The sequence below is a fragment of the Notothenia rossii genome, assembly GCF_949606895.1.
Source record: "Notothenia rossii genome assembly, chromosome: 1".
Lineage (NCBI taxonomy): Eukaryota > Metazoa > Chordata > Actinopteri > Perciformes > Nototheniidae > Notothenia > Notothenia rossii.
The window spans coordinates 85,241,501-85,269,193 of NC_136912.1; the positions used below are offsets into that span (position 1 = coordinate 85,241,501).

At 42.7% G+C, this 27,693-nt stretch overlaps 1 protein-coding gene across 2 annotated transcripts in view; it reads right to left on the minus strand.

Moving 5' to 3' along the window:
- Positions 1–4,086: 4,086 nt before the first annotated feature.
- The window catches only part of plpp3 (phospholipid phosphatase 3), a 28,908-nt gene continuing 5,301 nt past the window's right edge, over positions 4,087–27,693 (minus strand). Inside the window, exons 2-7 of one of the 2 annotated variants that reach the window (XM_079641513.1) lie at positions 19,307–19,461; positions 16,074–16,166; positions 15,494–15,681; positions 15,331–15,388; positions 11,837–12,013; positions 4,087–6,366 (exon numbers count right to left, since the gene is read on the minus strand). In XM_079641513.1, the coding sequence (XP_079497639.1) occupies positions 6,238–6,366; positions 11,837–12,013; positions 15,331–15,388; positions 15,494–15,681; positions 16,074–16,166; positions 19,307–19,461 (800 nt within the window). In that variant the 3' untranslated portion in view covers positions 4,087–6,237. Of the gene's footprint in view, positions 6,367–11,836; positions 12,014–15,330; positions 15,389–15,493; positions 15,682–16,073; positions 16,167–18,775; positions 18,934–19,306; positions 19,462–27,693 lie in introns of both variants that reach the window. The other variant, XM_079641512.1, reaches the window with a different exon arrangement.

A 27,693-nucleotide genomic window follows, 5' to 3' on the forward strand; every position in this document is an offset into this window, starting at 1 on the left:
GGTCAGTACTGAAGAAATGAAAATAACCGCCAATAAAAGTTTTTGCATCCGTAACATTTCTAGTAAAAAAGTTCAGAGCAACCACATCCCTGCACTCCTTTGCTTTCTTTGTCCAAATGGACCACAAGGGGACTGATGGGAGGGTGATGTATTTCCCATACGGGACTCACAGAAGGAGGTGAAATGTAATGCAGGTTTTATGATGTTCAATTTGTAAAGAAAAGGATGCAGGTTAGTAAATAAAGCTTGATTTTTAAGTGCACACACCTTAACTCTGTTTGTAGAAAAGTTGGTAAAAAGGGCTTTGCAAAATTGTGTATGTGAGAAGAAAGAAAGCAAAAGAGTAGCTGGACACAGAGACCATTTATGTGAAGATGACATAATCACCTGTTGCCCCCACGAGCAGCCAACATCTGTGAAATGTATTAACTTTCTATCCCTCGCTCTCTTTTTCCCCTTTTCCATGCAGCTCACCACACATGCACAGACTCCATGTCATACAGGGATAGTATTGCTGCGGTTGAAGTGGGCATTTCATTTTAATATTCAAGCTGTTGTCAAATTTAAGCAATTTAAGAAAAAGGCTCTCGAATTGAAAACGTTGGGACTGTGTGAACCATGTCTTAGGGCAATCCAGTAGTGGAGGTTTCACCTAAAACCACAAACATGAACCTCATGGCTTCAGAGAGAAAAGTCATGAAATCTCCGAAATCATGACGTTTCATCCTCTGGGAACCATTAATATCGGTGCAGGAGATCTCCAAAGTCTGTGAAATTCATCCTTTATGGACAATAAAAAGTAGGCACAATATTTCATGGCAATCCATCAAATAGTTGTTAAGATATTTCAGTCGAGACCAAAGTTGTGTATAGCCACGCAGACATGTATAGAGAACAGTTTTTTTATACCTACTGTCTGTTACACACAGAAATATGAACCCTTAAGGTCAGAACACAAGAATTAGGTTAATCCAGTCTGTCAAAACCTACATGAGATTGATGTCTAGCACCCCTTTACACTCACTGGATTTGGATTTGATGTTTCATTCATATCAAAAAGCTCAAAAACATCACTCTGGCTCAGAAAAAGACCCATTGTTCTCATGCCTGATCATCATCATCATCATCATCATCATCATCATCATCATCATCATCATAAAAACATGAAATTAATCCTTGAAATAAATCCTCCTGCTGCCCACACATGTGCCCATTGAATGAGAGCCACACCCACATGTCCTTATTGTAATCACTCATATGCTTTTAAAACAGTTGATTGACTAAAAACTGGGTTAATACTGAAATATCCGTCTTCTTTTCATTTATTTGAAAGCTGCTCAGTTTTCACAATGTATCTAAATGAGTAAATGTAAATGAGTTATTCCTTCTGTAAAAAACATTCTGACTCAGCAGTGTGTGGGGTGTAAGCGGTAGAGGCATCTGTTGCTGTTCTTTTTTTACTAATTTAATTTATTCATTTCTTCATTTTAGTCATTGAGTTCAAGATGGAAACCATTTGAATCAGCATTAGTGATGTTGGCACTAAAGCTGAAACTGAAATCTTTCTTTTTCTTTCTTTATTTTTGGCTCACTCGTTTTCGGTTTTTTGTCCTGCAGTTGGTTTATATTATGACTGCACACCTCATGTGTGTTAAAACCATACAAAAAAGACACTGACATGCTGAAAACAGTTAACTGCCCATACTCTCTACTCCTTTTCCCCTTCAGGTAGTGCAGAGCCTTTCTCAGAGGGCTCTCCTCTCCTCAGAGCTCCAGGCCTCCAGACGTCTCTCCTGGAGGTGCCACCCTCACCACAACCCAGCTCCATCTCTCTCTCCCTAACACACACTCACTCGCAACTTTCCAACCAAACCAGAGCCACCCACAGTAGCACTCTTGTTAATCCGTGATGCTTTTTATATCATGTGTGCCAGTGGGCCATTTCACTCAGGGCTTTTTGACTACAAGCACTGCATGGAAAGAAGAGAAGTCTGTAAGTCAGCCTTGTTTTGGCTCGTCAGCTGAGAGCCACTCTAACCACTTTTACACATACTGATTCTACTGCTACTGTGTTGAGTTAAATACAAACTGAAATTAATCCGACTCAATTCTAGCTGCTGCATTCTTGCTTGTGACAAACCTTTTGAAGACATATTCCTTTCAGAGAGTAATATTAACTTTTCAGTCATTCAGTATATTGCATGTGCACGCATATGTTATCAATCAGTCGGTCTTCTTCTCAGAAAGCAAAGGTTTCCACAGCAATTACACTGGAATCTCTAACAAAGTGCAGTTGAGCAGAACAGGGTTAACTTGCTGTTGACGCTTACCAGCTGTCAAATGACACTTTATTTACATTCAATTGTGTCAAATATGTAGTCTAATTAGCTCACTGTTGCATATCCAATTTATTATTTATTCATATTTGAAAAAAACATTGGTGTGCGGTGGAAATCTCCAAACCTGACTGAGGGAAAACTACCTTGTTTTTAATGTGACCACCAGGTATTTTTGAGTTTGTCCAAAGGGGTTTTGAAACAGTTTTATAAGACCGAGGGTGAAGGAATTCCTCCCTCAGAGGAGGACGTAATCCATCCAACTTGTGTAAAAATGTCAACATCACCATCATCGGAGCTTCAGGGATTTCACATGCCAACAGTAAATAGTATATTTTATAAGAAGTTTGGGCACTGAGATGAAGGAAACATCAGCTTAATTTAAAGGAATAAATGAGAGTCAATAGTGCGAGTTGATGTATGTCCTGGATCATAAGTCCTGGATGGATATCCTCGTGGATTCATCTTCCTATTATACACACATGCATTTCCAAACATTTGGACTACCTATGTTGCAAATGTATTATCTTTTCAATTTACACACGGCATCTATTGCACGTCTGTCCGTCCTGGGAGAGGGATCCCTTCTCTGTTGCTCTCCCTGAGGTTTCTCCCATGTTCCCCTTTAAACTGTGGGTTTTCTCTGGAAGTTTTTCCTTGTACGATGTGAGGGTCTAAGGACAGAGGGTGTCGTATTGTCATACTGATATTCTGTACAAACTGTGAAGTCCACTGAGACAAATGTAACATTTGTGATATTGGGCTATATAAATAAACATTGATTGATTGATTGATTGATTGATGTACTGTGTGCAGTATGTGATGATGGAGGACACACACCCAGCACACTGAGAGGCGCAGTACGCTGTAATGCCTTGGCCTCGCTGCAGGGCCTCATGCCAGCTCTGCTCTGTCTGCTGCTGCCAAACAAGACCACAACATGGGCCTCTCTCTGCCTCAGCAGCAGGCCCTCCACTATTACAGCCTCGCATGGCTGACCCCAGGCCTACCAGCTGTTCACAGGCACCGTTAATCTCACTTTGGTGCTGTTGTTTTTTTTGTGACTGACCTCAGGCCAGCTGAACTGTCACTGTCAATAAAAGACTTAACTTTACAGGACACTATGGGGAAGCTTGCATGCTACTATAATGATAACATCAGTGTGATTGTCCAAAGAGATTGCCTTTTTACTCATTGAGCTTATAAAGCAAATACCAGTCATTCACTGATCCCAATCAGAGTTTCTTTTCCTCTTCTTTTTATTGTCACATTGGGAATAAAACTAAACAAAAATACATCTATTAGTTGTTGCCTGACAATTTTAGAAGTTAAAAATATGTTTATAAAGTGCTATTCTGAACATTGTTATGTGATAGTATATGATGTGCTGTGCATGATAAAAGTGTAGCTTTTGGTTTTTGAGAGGAAGCTGATAATCACTTGAGAAGACAGAAAGTGTCATTCAGGCTTTTCTCTTCTTGATTCAAACTAAATCACAACATATATTTTTTACCATGTCAGAAAACAGACATATAAGGAAAGTGTTTTTATTATATGCATAACCAAAGCATACATTTCTTATTTGTGCAGTTTTTATATGTTCTTGTGTATGGGAATATAGAGGACTTTCCTCATACACAAGAAAAAAAAGCAAACATTTACAACAACAATCCATAAAGCCATACAAAACATAATTCATATTCAAAACGTGTAGTCCAAGTGTGGGATCAATAGTCAAGACAAAACAAAGTTGTGTTCATATTGAGCTTTTTATTTGAAAGCACATGTATTAGAGCTAAGTACATTTAGCAGAAAAACAGCATTGCAACTATGTCTTTGTACAAAAAAACGAGATGATACAAAAATACTAATATTGAATTGTAATACAATTGTGGGTGTATTTTTTGAATGCATATTACAAACATAACTATTACATCTACAATAGTTGATAGTTATCTAGATACAAAAATCTGTCAATCGATGCTTTTTAAGCAGCATTTTGTAAATAACACAGGTCTGTAATCATAGTGGATATATCTAAACATGTTAAGAAACAATATCTTACAGAGTTAATTTGAGTGATCTATACATTATTTATATATTTATAAAAAGAGAGTGAAAACGGTTTTGTGAAATAATAGGACGGACTATACGATGAAAAAGATGTGCAACATGGCGGAGTGTGTTGTTGGAGGAGGATCTGAGTAGGCTGTAAATAAAAAGGGTTTCTGTATGTGTACTGTACAACGGTTAGTGATTATACAGGACAGGCTAAAAACACACACGGTTAAAGATGCTTCTCAGCAGAGAAAACAAATAATAGATCCACAGTTTTTAGAACGCTCACCTGCTCTCTGACACACAGTGGCAAACACATGCACACAGACACACAGACACAGACACACAGACACACAGACACACACACACACACACTTGGCACAGCTGACAGCGTGTGTTTCAATTGACACACACTTAGTTTATCATGAGGGGGTTTGTTTTCACAGGGCAAATCGCTCACACCTATGTACACACACATTCACACACACAAAAGAGGTACATGTACAAGCACACCCACACAAACACAAGAGTCTATAGGACACACACATACCCACACACACATCGAGAGACAAACATCCATTGCCAATGAGTGATTGGGTGGGTGAGAGCCCCTCCCTTCCAGCAGAAAGAGCCCAAATCATCCCAAACAATGTGCCAGCTTAGCTGTAATTCATCACCCTCTTCGCATTGGTGACAGCCCGCACCCCTTCACTCTGTGCACCCATCCCCTTCCTGTTAAGGAAGCCAATCAGATGGCCCCAACACCAGGAAGTGGCATGGCACAGCCACGCCTCTTTTACAGGTGCTGGGAGGCTGTGAGATCTGCCTCCCTCCTTCCACAGAAAATATTCCCCCTTTACTACATCTAACTCTCAAGAAATGCAACATCCCGGGTTTGGGCCGCTCTAAGAGTCCTCTTCAAAAAACTTGATGTGCTGATCTTGGGACAGTTGTGTTGGAGGGCTTCAGTTCCTAATGCTAAAACAAAGTTTATTCAGATAAGGATGTCTTGCTTATCAGTAAGATAAAAGGCAGTCAAATAACTGCTTTGAAACCTGTTAAAAAGGCCGTAAAAGATCGGTATATGACCCTTGCTATGCTAACTCTATCCTGGCTAAGCATGGTGAAACCACCACGCCGGGCTCTGTCGGATTCTCGGAGTCAATTCCTCAGTTTCATATGCGTCAGCATCATCAAGTTTTTTTTTCTCAGTGAGACATCTCAGGCAGCAAGTGGTGATAATGGACAATGGACTTAAAAACAGTGCTATAAGTTATATTTTTCTATACTGTTAATATTTCTATGCTGCTAGTTATTGCAGTAATATCCTTCCCATAGCTAAGGAAGTTGTTGTCATACGGCGTTCCAAGGCCACAGAGTTCAGAGAGGATGCATCACTGGAAATCCCTCTCTCTCTAGGCAGGGGGTTTGTCATTTTTTGTGTGTCTTTACTTCATTTGTTATTCTTCAAAAGTGTTTTCCCTTTATGTGGTTACACTTCCATCAACCCTCCACACCCTCAGCTCTGCCTGTCAATTTCTCAATTAAATGTGTCTTCTAGTCTTCCAAATCTTTTCTGTTTGTGCTCAATACGATGGGCTCAAATGTTGATTAGTAGTTAACATAATAGTAAATAATGAGTCTGGATAGTGAGAGTGGACTCTGCTGTGCAAATCTCAAATCTGACACCCTTATCCACAAAGTGCCTTGCTGGATACTGCGAAAGGGAGGAGGGTGTCGTTTGAGGAGCAGCTACAGTCTCTCATCGCTACATTCTACTGTCCGATGGGAAGAGCAGCGATGTGATTGGCTCCTCAGTAACAGGAAGAAGTCTCGGCTACTCTCACACCATGTTGTGGTGATTGTTCCTCTCAATGATGTCGGACGATTGGAGCAGCTCCTTCTTGATGGGGGAGGGCGGAGGCGTGGCGGGCTTCACTCTGGGCTTAAACAGGTCTGACACGTAGAACACCTGGTGGACACAGAGGGAGACAGGGTGAGGACAGGAAACAGAGACCACATGGGAATCATATCATAAGGAAGGATAAAAGTTTCCTCACTAAATAAAGATGGGATTTCTTAGCCAAAACTAAATATGGAGATTATTTGGCTGGTCATGTATCATTTTGAAGTTCAGTTTTAATTCAAATGTACCACATTGCAGGCCAGCAAAGTCATTTGGATAGAGCATGTTAAACTAACCTCAGTTGATTTGACTATGCCAGACAGCTGCCATGGTAACGCTACTAGATAACATCAACATGTCCACTTAGCTTGTAGCCCTGGCTCAAACAAAAAACAAATCTAATGTAATTGTGCAAGTGAAAATGTGATTAATTTAAAAGCAGATGTCAAATGCACATTTTATTTGGACCTGGAAGTAGTTTGGAAATAAAACTCGGGTCTGAACAGGGCTAGTGTTAATACACTGTAAGCTGGCAAGAAGCATAAAAGGTAGGGTTGCATTACTTCATGATGCCATTATGAGAAACTCCCTTAACCTCCCTCCTCCACACTTTGAAAAATCCCACTTTAGCTGCACTGAGTAATGTGGCTGAAGGAAGTTATGTTAGTAAAGCTCACCCTAAACTGACATTCAGATATAGTAGCCCACTCTTTTATTAAATGATGCCAGGGGTGAATTTCCCCGTTCACATCATCTCTGAGGTCAGTCTGGCACCAAAGGATGTAAGGAAAAAAAAAAAAGGCAGAAAGGAAATCTCTTCCTGAGGTCCTGATGACATCATATGTCAAACAGGAAAATGGGCAAGGGCGTACAGGAAGTGGGACCATGGAAACTACTGTCCACTGTAAGAGTGGATTACCGTTTCCACTCACAAGGGTCTTGGGTCAATAATGAGCAACAACCGATTAACACACACACACACACACACACACACACACACACACACACACACACACACACACACACACACACACACACACACACACACACACACACACACACACACACACACACACACACACACACACACACACACACACACACACACACACACACACACACACACACACACACACACACACACACACACACACACACACACACACACACACACACACACACACACACACACACACACACACACAATTGGCGGGGGCAGCTTTTCCTTCCGTGCTGCCAGTGGAGTCCGAGCAGAGGGCTGTGCCAGGGAGACAAGGAAAGAGGGCCGAGGGGGAAGCTGCCATTCAACACTAAACTCTGAGAAAGAGTGCCTATCATGCACACTGGGAAAACAATATGGATAACCGTCATTGGGAAAAATAAACTGAGAAAATGCTTTCATATGGGAAATTCATATTTAAGTTTGGCCATGTTTCGACATACAGTCAATTATCTTTTTGTATGACAAAGACTGTCTTATTCCGAGTGGTGGGCTCAACACAAAGACATTCTCTTATTACAGCTTGACATTTACTGACCATAAAATGACCTTCACTGGTGACTTTTGACTGATGGATGACATCACTAACGTATAGATATCTCCATAACACACAGCTGCCTTCAGAGTTAGAGAAAAGGGCTCTTTGTCTGTATGGCCATCAGTTTGCGCAGTTTCTTCAGTGCATCATTATGGTATATTATGTATGATAGGGGAGTGTGGAGGGATGTGATGTTATTATCTCTGGGAATAACCCGAGTCGTCATGGGAAACATTTTAAGCTCGTTTCCCATCAGGAGGCTCAGCGTCCAATCACAGTGGGCCTTGTTGTCGTGTCAACCGACCTCCAACCTATCGCCCCTGAACCTGCCATGGTGGAAAGCTTATCGAGACTTCACCACTTCCTGTGCATGATGTGCGAACACACACACACACACACACACACACACACACACACACACACACACACACACACACACACACACACACACACACACACACACACACACACACACACACACACACACACACACACACACACACACACACACACACACACACACACACACACACACACACACACACACACACACACACACACACACACACACACACACACACACACACACACACACACACACACACACACACACACACACACACACACACACACACACACACACAATGCCTCCGGACCTTTTGTGTTGAAAGCTGCGGACTCAGCAGTTAGGCTAAAAAAAGCAGATTCTTTGAAGGCATGTCTATAAATGTATGGATGTGTGGGTGCATGCATGTTTTTTTTACCTCCAATTGTGTGTCTTTAACCACTATTGAAATGTCAAGCCTGGCACATAAAGATGGTAAGTCCCACAGGAAGTGTGTGCACTCATTTGCAGGAACTGTGAACGTCTAAAAAAACACTGAATTACTCACTAGACCCCCTCTGCCTCATGTCAAAGGATAAAACTGACATTATCTGCACGCACATGAAACTATTTATATTTTTGCAGCCATCCCGACAATAAGTCAGTAAATTCATTCAAATTAACAGATGTAAGTTAGAGGATGGTACTGAATAAGATATAATGATGACTATACTTATAATGTGTGCAATAATTGTTCAATTGTGCAATACTCAAATACTTATCAAATTCTAACATTAGTGTGAACATATTAAGTCTCTTACTATATCCTTGGATAAATAAAAAAATAACTTTGCCAGGGTAGATTAAATAAAATTTAGAAACTTGTGTGTGGAGGGATAAAATATGACTTCCTGCTTCAGTTCAATGACCACTCAGACGCTGCTTTTAATATTTAAGACCCTGAGTATTTACAGCATGAGCATCCTCCTGACCTGTACTCCTACAATGTAGCCCAACTCTTCTCCATTGTGATAATGAACCTCGAAAAACGCTGCCCTAGCTTTCTCTCTCACAGCTGCTTCCTGCTGGATTCGGTCCTCTCGACCTTCATTACCACACATGTTGAGAAGTAGGTCACAGTGTCTGATAGGAAGTGCCAGGTAGGACAGACGGACCACTTCCTGTTTTGGTTCCTAATTTTTTGGGATCATGATTTCTGGACCACAGCCCTGAACACAGTCTGGTGCGTTGGAGTCCAAACAAACATTTATCTACATATTCTTTAAAAATCTTGAGTTCGACCACCCATCTTCAACTATGAGGACAGACAAATGGTTTAAATCTGCAATTGACTTACAAAGACACAGCCGCCACTACAAATAAATGTGTTCATTCTTACCCCAGGTTTGTTTTGTTCATTTACTGGCACTCAATGGGGGGGCTCTGGGAATAAAGAGGTAACTGTAGTCTAGGGAAACCTTCGAAAGCTAAGACAATTAAGTCCAAGATCAACATGACATTCTAAGTCTCTTGCGAATACAGAAATATATTTGAAAAGGAAGACAATTTTCCACAAGGCCATGTAACCCACCATATTACATTCAGAACAATTGTTCACAATCACTCACTTGGGACTGACGTGCAGACCCACCTATTTGACTAATGTGTTCTTTTGTTTTCCAAATCAGACCTTTGTATTGAGACAAGTGCACTGTGAGTGAGTGCCCTCTCCATTATATGCACAAACTCAGATCCATGGACCACATTACCCAAGCTGCTACGGGGTTTTTAAATATTAAATGCTTCATAAAAGCATTTAATGAGAGGACAAATTCTCCAATAACAGAGCTGCTACTGTAGCTAATTTGTTAGTTCAAGTAAATATAGTATATCCAAGCAAAATCATTTAAGACTGTTAGCGCTCTTAGGATCTAAGAGACATGACTTTAGAGTGTAAACCCAGTCTTTTATCCTTGCACTTCAAACTTAACGAGAACAAGAATAACGACTGTCCACATGTTAACCTAAGATCTAAGATTTAAGGATGCTAACACTTGAGGACTTTCTGCTGGCTTCTCCAAAGCCCACAGGCTTCATACGTCCTCCGTCTGCCTCCACTCATCTCCTGTCAGCTTCTTTCTGCTCTGCTGCTTATTGAGAGACTGACACAGCCAGGCTTAAGCATTCACAGATGTGTGTTCCTACCAAGACTGGGAAAATCAGACCGGGCTTCAAGGATTGTTAAACTAACCTCAGCGCCTTGATTGGAAGGGGTTTAAAAATTAGTGTGCATGTGTATTATTAATATATATATGTGTATGCAAGTGGATACAAAAAGTGTTTTTGTGTGTGTTTTAAGATGTCTCTCTGAGGGTAGTGGGATAGCTGAGTTGGATTAAACCCACGCAAATCCTGAGCCAAGACTTGGACAAGGCTCTTCTCTCATGTCACTGCTCTCCCTACACTCCTCCAGCCAGTTCTGCCCAATTAGAAGTCAAGCTCAAATGTTGAGCATATTTATGAAACATTCTTCCCCCTTTTTTTTTATCCTTGTCAAAGCTGATGTCATCCAGGAGCGCCTTCCAGCTGGAGGAGAGCTGATTTTGCCAGAGCATTACGTTCTATTGTTACTTGCTGATTTCTGCTTGGGGTTCATTTTGGATCATGGCTTCAAAGAACCCTGGTGTGTGTTTGTGTGTGTGTGTGTGTGTGTGTGTGTGTGTGTGTGTGTGTGTGTGTGTGTGTGTGTGTGTGTGTGATTACATTTTGGCTGTGCCAAGGTCTGCCTAGGCGCCACAACTACAGTCTTGCTGAATTTTATGAACCTAATCCTTTCCACGTTCATGATTTGGATCGTGTAGAAAGGTAAGGCTTGTTTGTGTCTGCCTGTGTGCAAGTGTGTGTGAGTGTGTCTTTCCACACGTTTCCCAGAGGCAGCAGTTAGGCAGGGGCCTGCTGGGCTGATAGAACCAGAGCCGCCAAATAAAAAAACACAAAATAATTAACAGCCTCATTCCTGTTTCAAAGGCTAATCCTCTCTCTCGCTCTCTTTTTACACTCCCTCTACTTTCCTTTTGACCCAAATTCAATTTTCCTTGGCTCCATGTAGCTTAGTGTAATGATGAGGGTTACGAAAATCATCTGGCGACTGCTGTCACGATGTCAGAGGAGTAGTGAAGAGAGTATGGAATTTTTGTTTTTACACACACACACACACACACACACACACACACACACACACACACACACACACACACACACACACACACACACACACACACACACACACACACACACACACACACACACACACACACACACACACACACACACACACACACACACACACACACACACACACACACACACACACACACACACACACACACACACACACACACGAACTAGGGCTCAACTCCAAGCAATGTGTTATTTATTAAAGGGAATCAGATTCTCCTCACTTCACTGCCTGCCGAGAGGAGAAAATTGAAAAAAGGAGCTTCATGGAGTCAAGGTTTATTTAAAGGTTGGTGCGCCTGTAGGATCCTCAGGCAATTATAGAAAGGATTTAAATTGCAAAAAGATGTATGCATTCATGCTTTGTACTCATATCATGTTTTCATGCAGTTTGCTGGTTAAGCTAGTGTGTTTCGTGCAACATGTGTGCACTCACTATGCAGTAGGCCACCAGGGCTCCCTGCACAAAGCCTGCCAGGACATCGGTCGGGTGGTGCTTGTGGTCGGAGACGCGTGACAGGCCGGTGTAAAAGGCCATCATCAACAGGGTGAACTGCAGCAGGGGGCGGAGGAGACGAGCACCGCGCCAGGAAAACCTTGAATGGAGATAGAACTGTGAAGAGACAGAGAGAGAGAGAGAGAGAGAGAGAGAGAGAGAGAGAGAGATATTGTTATTTATTTTGTCTTCATACAGAGTTCAATATGCAACATTTTTGTGTAACTTGTAAATGTCCCCTCTGCGGCACTAATAAAGGTATTCTGATAACAAGCTCTGACATACAAACCCTTTAACTAAGAGTTCAAAAGATACAAAGTTCCACATCAGGTAACTGATGGTGCTGGGCTGGACACCTGCAGCATGCGTGTTAGTGTATTATTACTGTCTGAGAGGTCTAGACCGAATCAAAGTAGGCAGGCCGGCCAGAACCGCAGTAAAACCCTCTCTTCCACAACACACACACACTTGACTGCCTGAGACCCGGACATGATTCATGGTTTTACATCCCAGCTGTAAAAACAGCACAACCACAGAGAGCCACTGGAATACACACACACATACACAACGGAACACACACACACACACATGTATGTATACATTTCCAACCATGAATGTTTCAGCACTGTTGGGATTAACTGTCTACCCTCGATTAGAGTAAATAGAAGACAAAGCGGATGCACCTCCAACCCAGCCAGCCGCCAGAAACCATCTCCTGGGTCGAGATAAAGACTGAGCAGAGTCAAAACAGGAACAAGTAGGTCCGAGGCCACTTACAGTCACTCCTAAAACTTCAAATACATTCAAACACCAGTACAGTGGTGAGATCAGCACAGGCCCCTCAGACATCCTGTGTTTCAGCACCACTCATACCCTCAACTTCCTGTCCTTTACACCCAGAGACAGAGGGCTTAGGAGGGGCCGGCCTCAGCCAAGGTCTACCCAGACCACACCTCAAAGCCTGTGTCTTATAATCAGCTAAGCTAACAATACCTACAGAAAGCCGCAGTGCCTCCCAGCAACCCCGTCCACTACGAGCCCCTGAAGGTGTGGACGTAAAGCTCCCTCACACTTCCTCTACGACACTATCATTGTTCTTCTCCTTGCGGAAGCAGAGGAAGCGATCCCTCCCATCCCTTACAGTTCTCTCCTCCCTGGCAGGGATGTTTAGACTTCAGGCTTCCTTCTCAGCGTTTCTCAGGTAACGGGCAAGGAGTACTGATAAGTACTTTTGTCTGAAGTCCTGCAGTCATGAATGCAACATCCGAACAGCCTCCACACAACATCCTAAACCTCTCAGTTTAAGCAAACGTTGGTGGAGGGTGGAGGAGAAGGGCTCAGCCAAAAGAAAGAGTTACAACCTACGTAATAAGGCCATATCTGACTGAAGGGTAAACCCAAACAACCTGTTCATGAGCACATGACGTCATGTTAACCGATACAGACGGTACATGACCTTCTATAATCTGTCCCAGACAAAAATAGACCCCTTTGACCCTAGCTGTCCTCCCATAAATTACTTTTGTGTGTCTCAAATAGTTAGATCTGAGTAAACAACAATAAAACACAACAACAAACGGGTCCCAGAAGATTCCCATGACAGATGGAGACAAGAGCGACACAAAGTCTGGTGGTTTCTAAAGGAATCCAGCTCGTTCCAGTAAGATCTTCTCCCTCTGTCTTCCTCGCGCTGACTCAGTGTTCAATAAAAGACAACACACAACAAAGTGCGAAAGAATGAGTTTGAGGGCTTGTTTTACACGCCAACCCCCTTCCCATGCCGCTTCACACCAGGCTGTGAGACAAAAGCATAGCTGTGGTTCAGACCACTTCACAAACAAACATATTGGTTGTTTTTTTTACAAACAACATGTTATCCGCCTCAGTGAAGGCACAAATAACCCACAGAATGATCCCAGCTATTTGTATCTGGATTGTTTGTGTTCACATTAGACAAAACAAAAGATAGCTCAGTAGGCCAATGAATGCACACAGAGGCTTCTTCTCCTTGGCTGTGGTGTATCTGTACAGCGTGCCGTGCTGTCTGCGGCAGTTATCTGTGGGCCTTCTTAGAAATGTAAGCACAAACCACATCGGTCACACTTTCAGCACTCAGACGCACTTGGCAGGAAATGAAGTGCTTCAAAATCAAAGAGTGACAATTAGTAGATAACTGGGGGGCTGTGAGAGGGAGAATGAGGGTAGGTGATAGCCACAGTGTGGAAATGACACTTTCACCCATTGAAAAAACAAGGGCCAATGGGGAGGGAAAGCATCACAGAAACAATAAAGCTTTTTTGCTTTTTAATCTAGTGCAGAAATTCCGATTTATTTCTTATTTTTCCAATATCTGATTTAGATTGACATTTTGAGGAATACACACATTTCCATTCATTTAAATGTGCTATGTCATGTATTGATTGAACTTGCAGTCATTATTTGTCCTGATATTATATTTATTTGGCTTCAGATTTAGAATCATGTGTCTTTTTTAAGCACATCTCAACAGAGAGGGAGATTCTATAATTGAAAATGTGATGTCACATGACAAAAAATGCCACATATTCCTTTTTCCACTAGGAATGCCTCAACTGTGGGCTTTGTTTCAGGATGGTTTAGTATTCCAAAACATCCACTACAAACCTAACATCCTCTCTTCTCTCTTTCTGTTGCGCTGTTTGCACCAACCTCCTCTGGCTGTGGTCTTGAGCTTGCCACAGCTGGAACATTGGTCTCTGACTAGTGTGTCACTCTGTGGTCTGGAAGCATCACATGTCCATTCCCTCTCTGCTTTTCCACTTGCTTTTAATTCATTTTCCCCCCTGGTCCAGAGTGCAGCTGTAGGTTCACCAAGAGGCTGGGAAATACCCACAGCAAGCTCTTAGTCCATGACAATACACTACAACACATCAGAACTTCAACTCTCAGCACCACCGTGAGAACCAAGGACACCAAGGTTGAGTCAGCCAGACCCAAAACATTGAAAATTTTCCCCTTAGTGGAAGAGGGGGAGGATGATTGGGGCACAATGAAATGGCAATTCTCTGTGTATGTGTAGAAATGCCTCTAGGGTGCTAAGCCCTGCCAGACACCCACAACAGGTGGAATGAGAGGGAGAGACTGAGGGAAATGGGAGAGGACAGGAAGTGCAAACGCAGCTGCTCTGAATAAAACAGGTGGAGTGCATCCATCCAACTCTCAGAGGAGAAAACAAGGAGAATAAAACTCTTTATAAACCCAGTGAGGAGAAGTGGATAAGAACAATGCCTTGCTTTTTCTTCAGGCGTTAAATCCCTAAATCACTGCCCTGCCTTCTTTCCATAACTCCCTCCACAATCTGTAAGCCACTGTTTATGCTGCTCTAAGCATGTGTGAGCTTGCAAGAATGTGATTGTGTTGTGATGCATGTGGAATATATTTTAATAGTTACTTACAGCCAGGTAGAGCATGGTAAACATTGAAAATGAGGCATGTCCTGAGAAGAAGGATTTTCTGTTGAGAGAAAGATATCTTTAGTTCGTTTTTCCAATTCTAGGAGTATTTTTCAATACACAATAAATAATGTATTTTGTGTATGTATTTGGTGTTAACACAAACCTGGCCTCCTGTACATCGCTCTCGTCACCAGTGCAGTTATAGCTGGTGATGTATCCCATAGAACAATCGATGGTGGAGAAATCTGGTTTACAAACATCTAGGAAGTGTGGCCTCATACGGCCCACTGACACCTTGGCAATGTCTGTAAATGACTGGCTGACGGCACATCCAAAGAGAAACACGCCCATCTGCAAGACCGCGCAATAATATTAGACAAGATATCAGTGTAGCTGTCTATAACTGATTCCGAGCTCAGCCTTGTTGGAAGGACATGTGAGATTGTCTGGTGTTTACAGCTCATAGTTTATAATCATTTCTGTAAAAATGTGTCCTTGATTTTAGACAGTGGTAGACATGAGCAATTTCCACAGTCAGTGTTGCTTTAACGACAGCTATTGCTAACAAATTCCTGTAAAAAACACAAAAACTGGCTAATTAAGCTAATGTTAGCACCTCAAATTGTTTGGAAACTATCTGGCAGATTTTTTCATGCTTCAAGCTTAGTCATTTTAACATTGTAAGGTTCAGTAAAAGGTGTTTATTAAAATAGATTTAAAAAGCACAATTCTTCATGGCTGACCTGCTTGTAGAGGGCTGCGACGTAGGGATTTCCGACAAAAGACTTGGTTCCCTCATGAAGTTGGTGAATCCTGAAGCATTCTCCAATAACAATCTAAAAGAAAGGATCGTTTTTAGATCAAAACAAACAGCACAGATCACAAACAAGAACAATTCTAGCTTTTTTAATGTCTGAATCTTATAGTTTTACAGTTGGTTTACATACTTATCACCATGCATTAAACTTGACAAAGTTGGAGTGTTTATTCAGCAGGAAAATCTAATTTCATTCCAGGGTGAAGTCACAGATTGAAGGGATGTGGAAAGGACAGACAGAGAGACAGAATGAGTGATTCACACAAACACAAACATGTAGAATGAGCATGGCCTGCTTTTCCCTCAGGCAGTTTTGATGTGATATGAAAGTATTAATGAGTGGTTATCAATGCTCAATGATATGCTTTTTATGTGGGGTATGAAGGATAATGACACAGTGAAGGCAAAGGAAAATGAAAACACAGGTTCTAGACTGGGTTAATATCTCGGTCCGGTTGACCTGACTTTGATAAAAAGAGGATTTATTTCAGGGCAATGGTCTGCTTTAAGGCTTAAGTTGAGTAGGCTAACCTGAATCTTATGGTATTCAAGCCAGAAGGTTTTAAGTAGTGTTGGGGCCCAAGGTAAGACCTCTTCTACACTGAGGGGGCTTACACCAAGCCAACCCCCGTAGGCACGTAGATGTCAATCATATCTGTACCACCTGGGGTATCTGACTGATGGACGGGCTGCTCTCCACCGCTAACCACATCTCCCTTTCCTTCCCCTTCCCACACAAGGCTCCAGTCTTCGGCCTACATTCTCTCACAATCTCTCAGGAAAATATTTACCTGCCTATCTCTAAGCCAGCTGACACTCAGTGCTTTTAATGCAAATAGCATTAAGACTTTTAATGTGTACACATCTGCAGGATCAGCCTTTTCCCAGGCACCCTACCAAGTTAATACAGATACATAATGTGTGCGTATTTACATCTATTGTTTGTGTGCTGTTAGGTTTGATAAACACACTTATCCTGCCTATTGGGTGGTCAGCTGGCAGGCTTAGAGCCAGAAGAAACAAACATAGTGGCGCATTAGTGTGTGTGTGTGTGTGTGTGTGTGTGTGTGTGTGTGTGTGTGTGTGTGTGTGTGTGTGTGTGTGTGTGTGTGTGTGTGTGTGTGTGTGTGTGTGTGTGTGTGTGTGTGTGTGTGTGTGTGTGTGTGTGTGTGTGTGTGTGTGTGTGTGTGTGTGTGTGTATGTGCGCTATTGTCAATGGATTGTTTTTGATCTAAGCTTGAGATTAAAACTACAGGAGGGTGATACAGGACAGAGAAGTTTATTTGGGTTGTCGCCATTTGCATTCAAACCTCTCCGCCCCTTCTTCATCTCCCTGGCTTGGGTTATTGGTATGTGTCGAGTTTATCTTAGTGCAGACAGAGCCTGTCATAAATACTGCAGAACTTTCTGATCAGAGGAGAAGGCTCAATAGACGCCTGGAGGGTATATTTTGTTCGTCGATAGATATGCTTATTGATCTCTATCTCTAGCTATAGCTAACTCTGCTTTTCACAGTTGAAACGTGGCCTTTTAGACGTTGATATGTCTGACCAGTAGGACTGTTGGGATTTCCCTTGTAGCGAAGATAAACAAGAGACCCAACTGGAATCCGCTACCAATGTATGTATATGTGTGCATATCTGTGTGTGTGCCTGCATGAGTGGGCGTGCATGTGGTGAAGGAATGGTGTCGGTATGGCAGTAGACGCCACTAATGAAACACAGCTGTGTGAGACACGCTAGCTTTGCCCACACGTGAACAAGTGAGGGAACTAACTAACACAGTCTCCTGGTTCCAATAAGCAGAACAGCTGAGGTGGTAAAGCGTGTGTGTGTGTGCCCACCAAGCTGATGGCGAGGAGATGGCGGCACAGCGACGTCTTAGTCTGGGAACTTATGAGGGGGCTGTGCCACAAAGAGGCTGGGGGCTGTAAAGATCATCTAGCCTGACCACGTAGCACTAATTGACGTACACATACCGCACCAAATGTCATTATAACATGTTTCCACTCACCCTGACACCCCCTCTAATTTGCTGGCACTAGACTAGAGCCATTCCCTCTTTAGAGCAGGAGTCAATGATGGGAATGAGGACTTCATGCTGTTTTCTAACTGGTGAGATGCTTCAGGCCATTAGTGAGGCACTGCGGGCATGGGAGAGAGCACTGACACATTCAGCCATGGTGATGTGCAGGGCAGAAAGGGCATGGTGTCACTGCGCAGGGATACGAGTCGGAGGTTTGAGAATGGACCAAAGGCTAGTAAAATCTCTTTGGTCATTGGCATGCATGTGTCAACCCAAACTTGGGGGGCCTCTCGCCACCACTGACTTGCTTAGAGAAGTCATAAAACAGACCATTACAAATGGTTTGGATGAGGCAAAGCTGATACGGAAGAATAAGTATGATGAAGAAAACGTAGGATGAAAGGGGTAGGACATATAGAGAACATTTAAAGCAAAAGACTGGAGTTTTTTGGGAAAATGTTGCATGATAGAAATCAATCAAACTTCTCAAATAAGGGGTTATGTTAGTGAGACTAATCTATTGGAGCAAGGTAACCAAGATTTGAAAAGAGTTGACTTTGGAGTACAAGCAGTAAACAAAGGGAGTTGTAAAGGTCGACTTACAGAGAAGATGGCAATAACAATGCCAACACCACAAAGCACGGCATCGCTAATGGTGTCTCCCTCTTTTCGGGGGAAGCGGATGGACTCGTCCGAACAGTAAAACCCGCGCTGGTACGGCTTTATGGTGCTAGTCTCAATGATCAGGAAAGGCAGGCTAGCTACAAAAGACACATGAAAGAGGGGAGCAAAGAGAGAGAAGGACAGAAAGAGAGAGAGAGAGAGAGAGAGAGAGAGAGAGCATAAAAGCACCAGGTCAGTGACACAGACATAAACGGAGGAGAACAGGGGGGGCACAAGGAGCACACAGAACCGGGGGATCATGGGATAAGGCAAAAACGGGTGCTGCTTAAGGTTTTCATGTATGGTCACCTGAGAGTGATGAATTTGTAAAATCAGAAAACTGACACCATAAATGACAAGCTATGATTTAAGAGTATTTTTCTTCTCAACCAACACCATGAACCGTCAGCCATCCCCGTTTCTGCCTTCAATGTTCCCCAACACCGAGTGCTCTTTGTGTGTGGGACTTACGGACACCGAGGGCAGTGTCAACCCAACGACAGTGAGCACTGAGGAGGACACGGTGCTCTTCTTGTAGGAGTATCTCAGGCTGGAGTCACTGCAGTAGAAACCCCTCTGGTACGGGCGCACAGAGGTACGATGCAGGACCAGGCTGGGCAGCATAGCTACACATACACACATTAATGAACGGATGTATGAACCCACGCACACAACTAAGACATGGAATCATATGGCCTCATACAGATAACTCCACTTACCTGTAAGCTGAAAAGAAATCCCATTAAAACACACTTTAACAATCCTTCACAGGTGTCTGTAGGCTAACATAATCAGGTTGTTTACTCAGCACACGCCCTCCTGCTGCCTCTGTTGACAGTGTGACACACGGCTAAAGAGAATTGAGGGTGATTCTTTAGCATTAGGAGACCCCTCCTGACAGGGCAAATACAGATTGACATTCAAGCCTAGGGGTCCATTATTGGAGACAAATGAAACCTTCCAACATGGGTACTTGGTCAATACTACCAGAACTTTAGTGTTATAGATTGCAGGGAAAGAGAGTGCCATTCTAGTTAGAGTGTTGTTGTTGTTGATAGAAACAGCTTAGCATAGAGGCTGACAACAATATAGCTAGCCTGGTAATACAATCCAGGTTTGGATGTATGAAAGAAGGAACATTTAAATGACCGTGGCTAACCTTTCAGTTGTTAAAGCAAGATGTTATTACCTTTGGAGTAAGCCAGGCTAGCTGTTTTACCCTGCTTCAAGTCTTGTGCTAAGCTAAGCTAACTGGAGTCGAGCAGTGGCCACATTTTTTCCATAAAACTAGAGGGATATCAATCTCCTTTTTATTCCCCATAAAGTAAATAAACATATTTCACAAAATGACAAACAACTACTTTAACAACAGCCTTCATGAGGATCTGAAAGAGCATGTCAAATCACCTCATCAACAAATACACAACCTGAGAGCAGTGCTAGATGTTCAATGAACTCTAAAATACAAATCTCCAAATTAAAGTACTACAGGCATGCAAACTCTGGCTGACACTTTCCTTTAAAATGTGTGAATACCAAGAAAAACATAACTAAGCCCACCCAACTCTGGAACATTTTTCGCACAAGAGCATGTTTGGTGTGTGTACGTCTGACTGTAGTAGCTCATAAATAGAGTGGGCTGAAGACATGGAGGCGTCCTGAAGACCCACACACACAGACACACCAACATATACATTCATCTGCAGACTGCACAGAAACTACTCCCACATGTGGTTTGTGTGGTTAGCTCACATCACAGGGATTTGTTGACATTTGGGTCAAAGTCAGAACCCTACTCATGAATGTTTCTAATGCGGCTGAGAACCGCGGCTCTTGTCTCACTAGTGATGGGAGAAGGAGCTCATGTTACTGGTCTGTCCTGAAGAACACAGCAATCATCGGTAACCATTCACACGAGACCTCAAAACACACTTTCTTATGCATGCTTGTGGAAACCCACTCGAGACTCCCACAGGTGTGACATCTGCCCTCACTTGAAATAAGAAAGTGTGGTCTCAGGTGCCAATGAGTCCATGTCTACACCAATATGGCGAAATAGCCATTTTTCTTCATTTTCTCCTTCTTTTTGCATATATGTGGTTTAATATATGTGGTGGTGGTTTTTGACCATAGGAAATTATCATTTTGAAAGCTGTTTCAAAAAAGTGATGCTTTTTTTGGAGGGTTTGAGGTCAAGAATGAACTTTACAACTCAACTTTGAACACATACAAGGTGTCCTTGAACATAAGTGCCTTTAGATTTGTATGTAATTACAATGTCTATATTTCCATGGACACTAAGGTTACTCCGACTGCTGATTCACACGATACATTTAAAGCTCCAGAACAAAGGCTTAATTGACTTTGAGGTGAGAACGTTTTGTCAACTGGTGATTTAAGAATCATCTTAGTAAAAACAACTTGAGAATTTAGCCTGAAGCTTCTTCTTTTCATCTGTACAAAACAATACTTCCAAACAGCAGAGAGCCACTTAAAAAGCTTAAAGAGTTTTAAGCATTTTTCTATTGTTTTGAAGTTTCAGTGTAATAGAAACAGACTGTCTCTCTCTCCAGGGGTTGGCAGAGGGCAGCAGATGGGCCGGTCACAGAGGCAGACACCTGCACAAACATGGTGCCGTGCCAGGGCTGGACAGGCTGCTGGAGGGCCACACAGGGCCAGGCTCTAGTGGTGTCTGAGAACCACACAACAGGCAGGGTTAGCTCTGGGTGAGCCTGTTCACACAGAATTACGTGGGCAACGGGTGTTTTTGCTTAATGCCCCTGTGAAATTGGGTACAGTCAACACCTTGAAAACCAAGGGAACACCAATGCATTACGTCCATGTAAAAAATGCGTTCTGTTGGGTAAACACACACTTTTTCTGAAATAGAAAAATGCTTTCTTCCACGTCAATCTCTCTTTCTCTCATTGCTCTGCTTTTCCAATTTGTACTCTTTTTCCTTCCCTCTTTTTCTCCATCCCTCCACTCTGTCCAACTTGTGGAGGGGGGATTCACATGCTAATGAGGAGAAGTGAAAGGAGGTCATGGGCTTACAGACATGGGAAACACACACACATACACACACACAAAAACGTGTGCTTCAACCCTAAACCGATCGAAAAACAGCACCTCAACACTATCTATTGAGAGTGAAAGAAAGCCTCTCTGTCTGCAGCCCACCCAGCCTTGAAATGCCAAGCTGTTTTGTGCTGCCCCCCCCCATGCAATCTCCCTGAAAACATCCTGGTATGTGGGCATACCACATTTAGCACATGAACTTCTCAGCACAAAGTTACCCCAACTCTACAGACCCTCTGAGCCTAGTCTCCAGCAATCAGTGTTGAGAAGAAATATGACCTGTTTAATGGCAATAGGACAAAGAGCGGGTGACCTTCACAGGGTCTGCTGACCCAGAGAGAGAGGAAAGGGAGTGTCAGAAAGACAGAGATAAAAAACAGAAAGGGGAGAAGAGAAAGAGGTGGGTTGGGCTCTTGGCAAAGGACTGTGATGTGTAAGTGAATTAAAAACAACTATTTTACAAGATAAGATAATTCAGTGATGCCTGAGAATCTCAAACACTCACTTAAGAGGGGAAAGCACCTGCACTTTTGACACAGAACCTAAATGAAATGTTTTATATCCATTGGATCTATCGTCTTCTAACTATTTTCACCAGTTGTTTTGATTGTTTTGTCTTGCTGGAGCGGTAGTGAGTTCTGAGCTTTTAGAGCCAACAAGCGTTATGAGCCATCAACGCCCTTAGCTGAAAGGCACAAACAGGCATCTGAGAATAATTTTGATGCAAAAAATAAATCAATTTACAGAAGGAGAGAGGGGGGAGCAATAGAAAGTATGGAGAATGCAACAGGCGAAAAAAACACACATCCTAAGTGGGTGGCTTGGCGAGTTTGAGGAAAAGTTCTATTTGTCTTATCAGATCCAGTCATGCATTTCTCTCTTTCAGTCTACGAGGGGAACCGTTGCAGACCACTAAACACTACTTACCACAGATCAGAGAGAGAGAGAGAGAGAGAGAGAGAGAGAGAGGTATTTCTTTGGCTGATGCAGAGGTCATGCCGGTGCTTTATGTGCATGTGCGTGTACTGTACTTATTTTCCATCCGTAAATCCACTCACAACTTCACGTTCCACTGCCTTAGAAGTTATGGAACAAAAATAATATTTATAGGTTTGCTGTGCATATGTATTTACGTTCGACTGTATGTAGCTTGGTATGTATGTATGTACTGTATGTGTGTGTGTGTGTGTGTGTGTGTGTGTGTGTGTGTGTGTGTGTGTGTGTGTGTGTGTGTGTGTGTGTGTGTGTGTGTGTGTGTGTGTGTGTGTGTGTGTGTGTGTGTACCAGTTGTTTGTGTGACAGATTATCTAGCAAGCACTCGTTTGATTGGCTCAGGAGTTAAATTTGGTATCGCAAGTTAGTTAATAGAATAGCAGGGCTAACACGATGATGTCTGAGTTTTATACTTAACGCAGAAAAACTGGAAATGAATGTTATCAGCTTTCTATTTCGTAAGAATTTGCTTTTTTTTAATGCATCTTAACAGAGTTACTTGATATCCGTTTCTTTGTCCTGTGTGGTTAAGGACAAGCAATCTATTATTTCCCCTCATCTTAATACCAACTGTACTTCAGAGAAGGACACAATGGTTATTCTTAAGGCAGCTTAACTTCTTTGACGTTCAAAAGGTTAATTCCCTTTGACATTGCACTAATTATTCTATAGAGCTACACCTGCGTATCTGCTGAGACTGTATAGTGGCAAGCTTCTCTCATGACTCTCTCCTCTCTGGCTCTCTATTGACATTTTAATGGGCTTCATGGCTCTCGGGGACAGAATTAGAAAGATATCGTGATTATGGTGAGTGAGCTGGAGTGTCAGCAGTCAGAGTGAGAGGTGAATGGGAGGCGGAGCGATGTAGAGCAAGGGGTATTGTAGCCTGCTCTAATGGAGGATTTCCTCCTCCTGTCTCTCAAGCCCCTCATGTGACCCGTCCTAAAGAAGTGGGTCCAAGAATTCCGAGGTAGGTTAGAGAGGGCGGAGGCTGCGGGGGACTTGTCTGCACAGACCGGCAAGTCCATCAATCCGACTTTGTCTTTTCTTCTATGATTTTTCTCACTGCTCTACAACAATTCAGCCGTAAGAAAATGAATGGCTCAGCTCCGCCCAGAGTATATTCATGTTATTTTTTACATTGCTTATTCTTTAGTATCAAGTACTAAGAAGTCATATGATAAAGTTAGGATTTTGCCTAATAACATTTGATACTGTTAACTCCTACAAAAAATATATATTATAAACTGCGAAGACAATCTTTTCAGTGATCTATTTTGAAAAACCTACTAAATGACTGATTATTGTTGTGAATTTTATATATTTTGGTTTGGGATTGTTTAGAAAAAAAACTATTTTAAGACACCCCCATTGGGCTCTGAATGATTGTTAGGGGCATTACTTACTTTTTCTGACATCAGTTGCAGTTCTTAACTTGATGAACTACTTAAATATAAACAAGAAACATTTCTTACCTTCTTTATCCCTTTATCGTAACAATTTATCTTAAGGAACCAATATTTCTACTGAGAAACAAGATGTGTTTGTGTGTTGTTATGACAGAGAAACCTGATTTATGTGTACAGATCAATTACCTTCACAGGTGTATTTCATCCCAATCCCCGTCTCTGGAGAAATCTTTTGACATTCACTCAGTTGAAGCTCCACAGGTACGCACACCCTGCAACATAACCTGTCGCTAAGGACACTCCTAAGTAGATAATAGGTTGTTGTTATGTAATATGTGTGTGACTCTCTCAGTGTCTAGAGAGTGAACGACAGAGAGTGTGTCTTTATTGAATTAGGTGAATTAGCACAGCCCTCTTTTCCATTGATTTGGATAAAGGCCCTCTCCCACAGTGTAATTGCAGTGTGTGCTTGCATGTGGGAGGAGATTAGCATGGAGTGTAAGAACAGTGAGAGCGTGTGTGCTGTTTTAGTGTATCTGATAATAACAAGGGATCAGAGAGAATGTGGCTCAGTGCCAGGTCCACTATTTTGGTAGAAATTATTATAGCAAATGAAGGCAGGTGAGCAGGAAGCTGGCTCCCTCAGTGGCAGTTGAAATTAATTTGTTTTAACGGAGACTTGGTACATACGCTTTATGTTTAACAAATATATATTTGAAGAACACACACACGCTTATTAGTATCAATTTCAAAATGTAACGCTGCCGTGACCTCTGGGGTTTTAAATACGGCCTGCCAAGCAGATGCCTTGGATGTTGTGAAATCTGTCACACATCCACCACTACACAGTGCTGTTAGCCCTCACAGTTCCGCCTCTCTGTATGTCACTGAAGCCGGGAGTATGTGTGGCCTTCCAGACATTTGGGAACAGAGTACATAGGTTGGCTGAGGTTCACGACCAGCCCTGGAAGTATCCACAGGGCCAAGGGTCAAAGGTGAGGGATGTGACATATATCTAGGATTATACTGCAGCGTACAGCAGCCCATTTAAAACTGCCTATTAAATCTAAGAGTGTGTGCCTGTGTGTGGCTATGTGGGTGTTAAAGTAGATTACTGTGGTTCCACTGGCAATTTAAGCAAAGCCTTTCTCAAACATGTTTGAGTTGTCAGCCACAAAAGGCTTTAATAATGCTTGCACAATGCAAATAAACAAACTCGGCTCCATAAAAACCACCCAGGTTTTTTTCCTTACGCCTAATCACTATTTAGGAAAATATACATTTAGAACATGCACACATGTAAACAGATGTTTGGCCCTAGATATCATTTCCTTTGTTTCCACAAGCTGCTGATGAGTTGCACACATATACAAAGCTCACAAATACACACAGACACAGGCACTCACACACACATTTGAGTGGCTGAGGTCAGCAGAGTGGTGCAGAGTGAATCCCTGTCCCTCTGTGTGAATGCTGCAGGGACCGGGGGGCCGCTGGCTGAAGCATGTGCTTACTCGGAGAGATTTTATTCACAGGAATAAATGCCCCTTTACACACAGGCATCTGTGGGACACTCTCTAGGGGACTTTGACCAGCAGGCAACTGCGAAGGCAGCCTCTGAATGCTGCTGCTGGACTGTAGGTACATTTGAAGAGATGTAGGATTCAACACTGTTTTGTAGAAAATCTACTCTGGTCCACATTAGCGACTAGAGGATATTTAGAATGCATTTAGAAAATATCAGTTACAACTCATCAAGATCTTCCTAATGCTTGGCCGCACTGTCAGTTGAGAGAGGACAAACGTACAGCTGCTCCAGTGAAGGGAAACCTGACCAGTGCCCAGAGGCCAGATCAGGCTGTTTGGCTGGATGGTTGGCTGGCTGGGCGTTTCTCTCTTGTTGCCATAATGGCATTATTACCCCCTGGGACAAAAGCCTGGCTGCGAAGAAGACGGCCGTTGAGTCTTTGAAACCTGACGCCACTGTCTGGATAATGCTACCCTAAACCTAATTCAATACATTCCTCATGTTCTTGCCCTCCCTCCCCTCATCTGCTCCTTGATTTCCGGCAAATCTCTGAGCACATCTTTGGCTTTCTTTATCTTAAGGCTTTAGGTGTTAAATTGTCCCAACAGTGTGAATGTTCCGTATACATTCCGTAATGTTAAGTATTGAAGGGAGCTTCTCCTCTGTATGTAAACAGGATCGAGCTCAGTGGCTACAGCACAGATAAGGCCTGCGTCAAAAAAGATGCTGCTGAGCTGATTACTGTGCAGCGCTGAGCAGATAAGTACTACACAACACAGTCAACAATGCATCTGGAAGCAGCAGCAGCACCCATAAACCACTGATAGATAATTAAGCGGCCTTGAGTGTGCAGCAAGAGGAGTCTCTCACTCTCATCTCTACCTCATTCACTTTTTTCCCTCCCTCCATTTCATCCTCCTTCTGTCTGCCACTGGCATATTGGCCCTCGTTAACGACACAAAGAGCACTGAGATGCATCAAAAGGGGTATTGTTCTCAGTGAAACAGTGAAATCTCCCTGACCCCCAACCCCCAATCTCTGGATGCGCACAGCATGCGCACACACACACATACAGAGGATTGTAGTGGGCCATGCAGTGAGAGAAAGTGACAGACAGGGCCCTGTGTAGCAGCAGGGAGGAGGCCCAGGCCAGGACAGTGTGGCGAAACAGAGCGATGTGTTGGGCTCCAGCTTTCAGCCTGTTGGCTATGACGAAGCACGGCTGTATAGATCATGCTGCCTCTGCTCTCATTTACATTCAACCTCGTTGTGTTGATGTTAATGTTTTTTACAATGCTGATCCTATGTTAATAAGTAGAATGGCATGTCCTTTATCCATGTTGAGTGATTCCTCATTTATATGATCATAAAAAAACAGTTGTGTGCAAATTGAAAAACTTCAATGAAATAAAAGCTTATCAATGAGCTTATTCCCAACACGCAACTTCAAAAGATATTCATTTCCGACGTCCACTGAAAAACTCAAACACAAGCTTAAACATATGCAAGATTGACTGCTAACAAAAGTTTATTGTAGGGAACAGCCCAGCAATCCTGCTTTATCTAAATAAGCAGTTTGAGGGTGTTTACTGAAGAGGGATATAATCAGGGATGAGAGTGGAGTGAGACAGGACAGGCTGAATCTTTACTGCACTATTGTTGTCCAAGAGTAAACTACAAGCTGTTGCTCATCTCTTTTGTCAAAGTTTTGTCTTTGATTGTGCAATTCAATTGTTTGACCGGATGGAGACGTTGGGAAGAGCATAAAGAGATGAATGTGTCTGGTTTGTGAACCAGCATAAAGAGAAACAGTCACATCCGTCAACATGATCCCTCTGGCTTGCCCACGG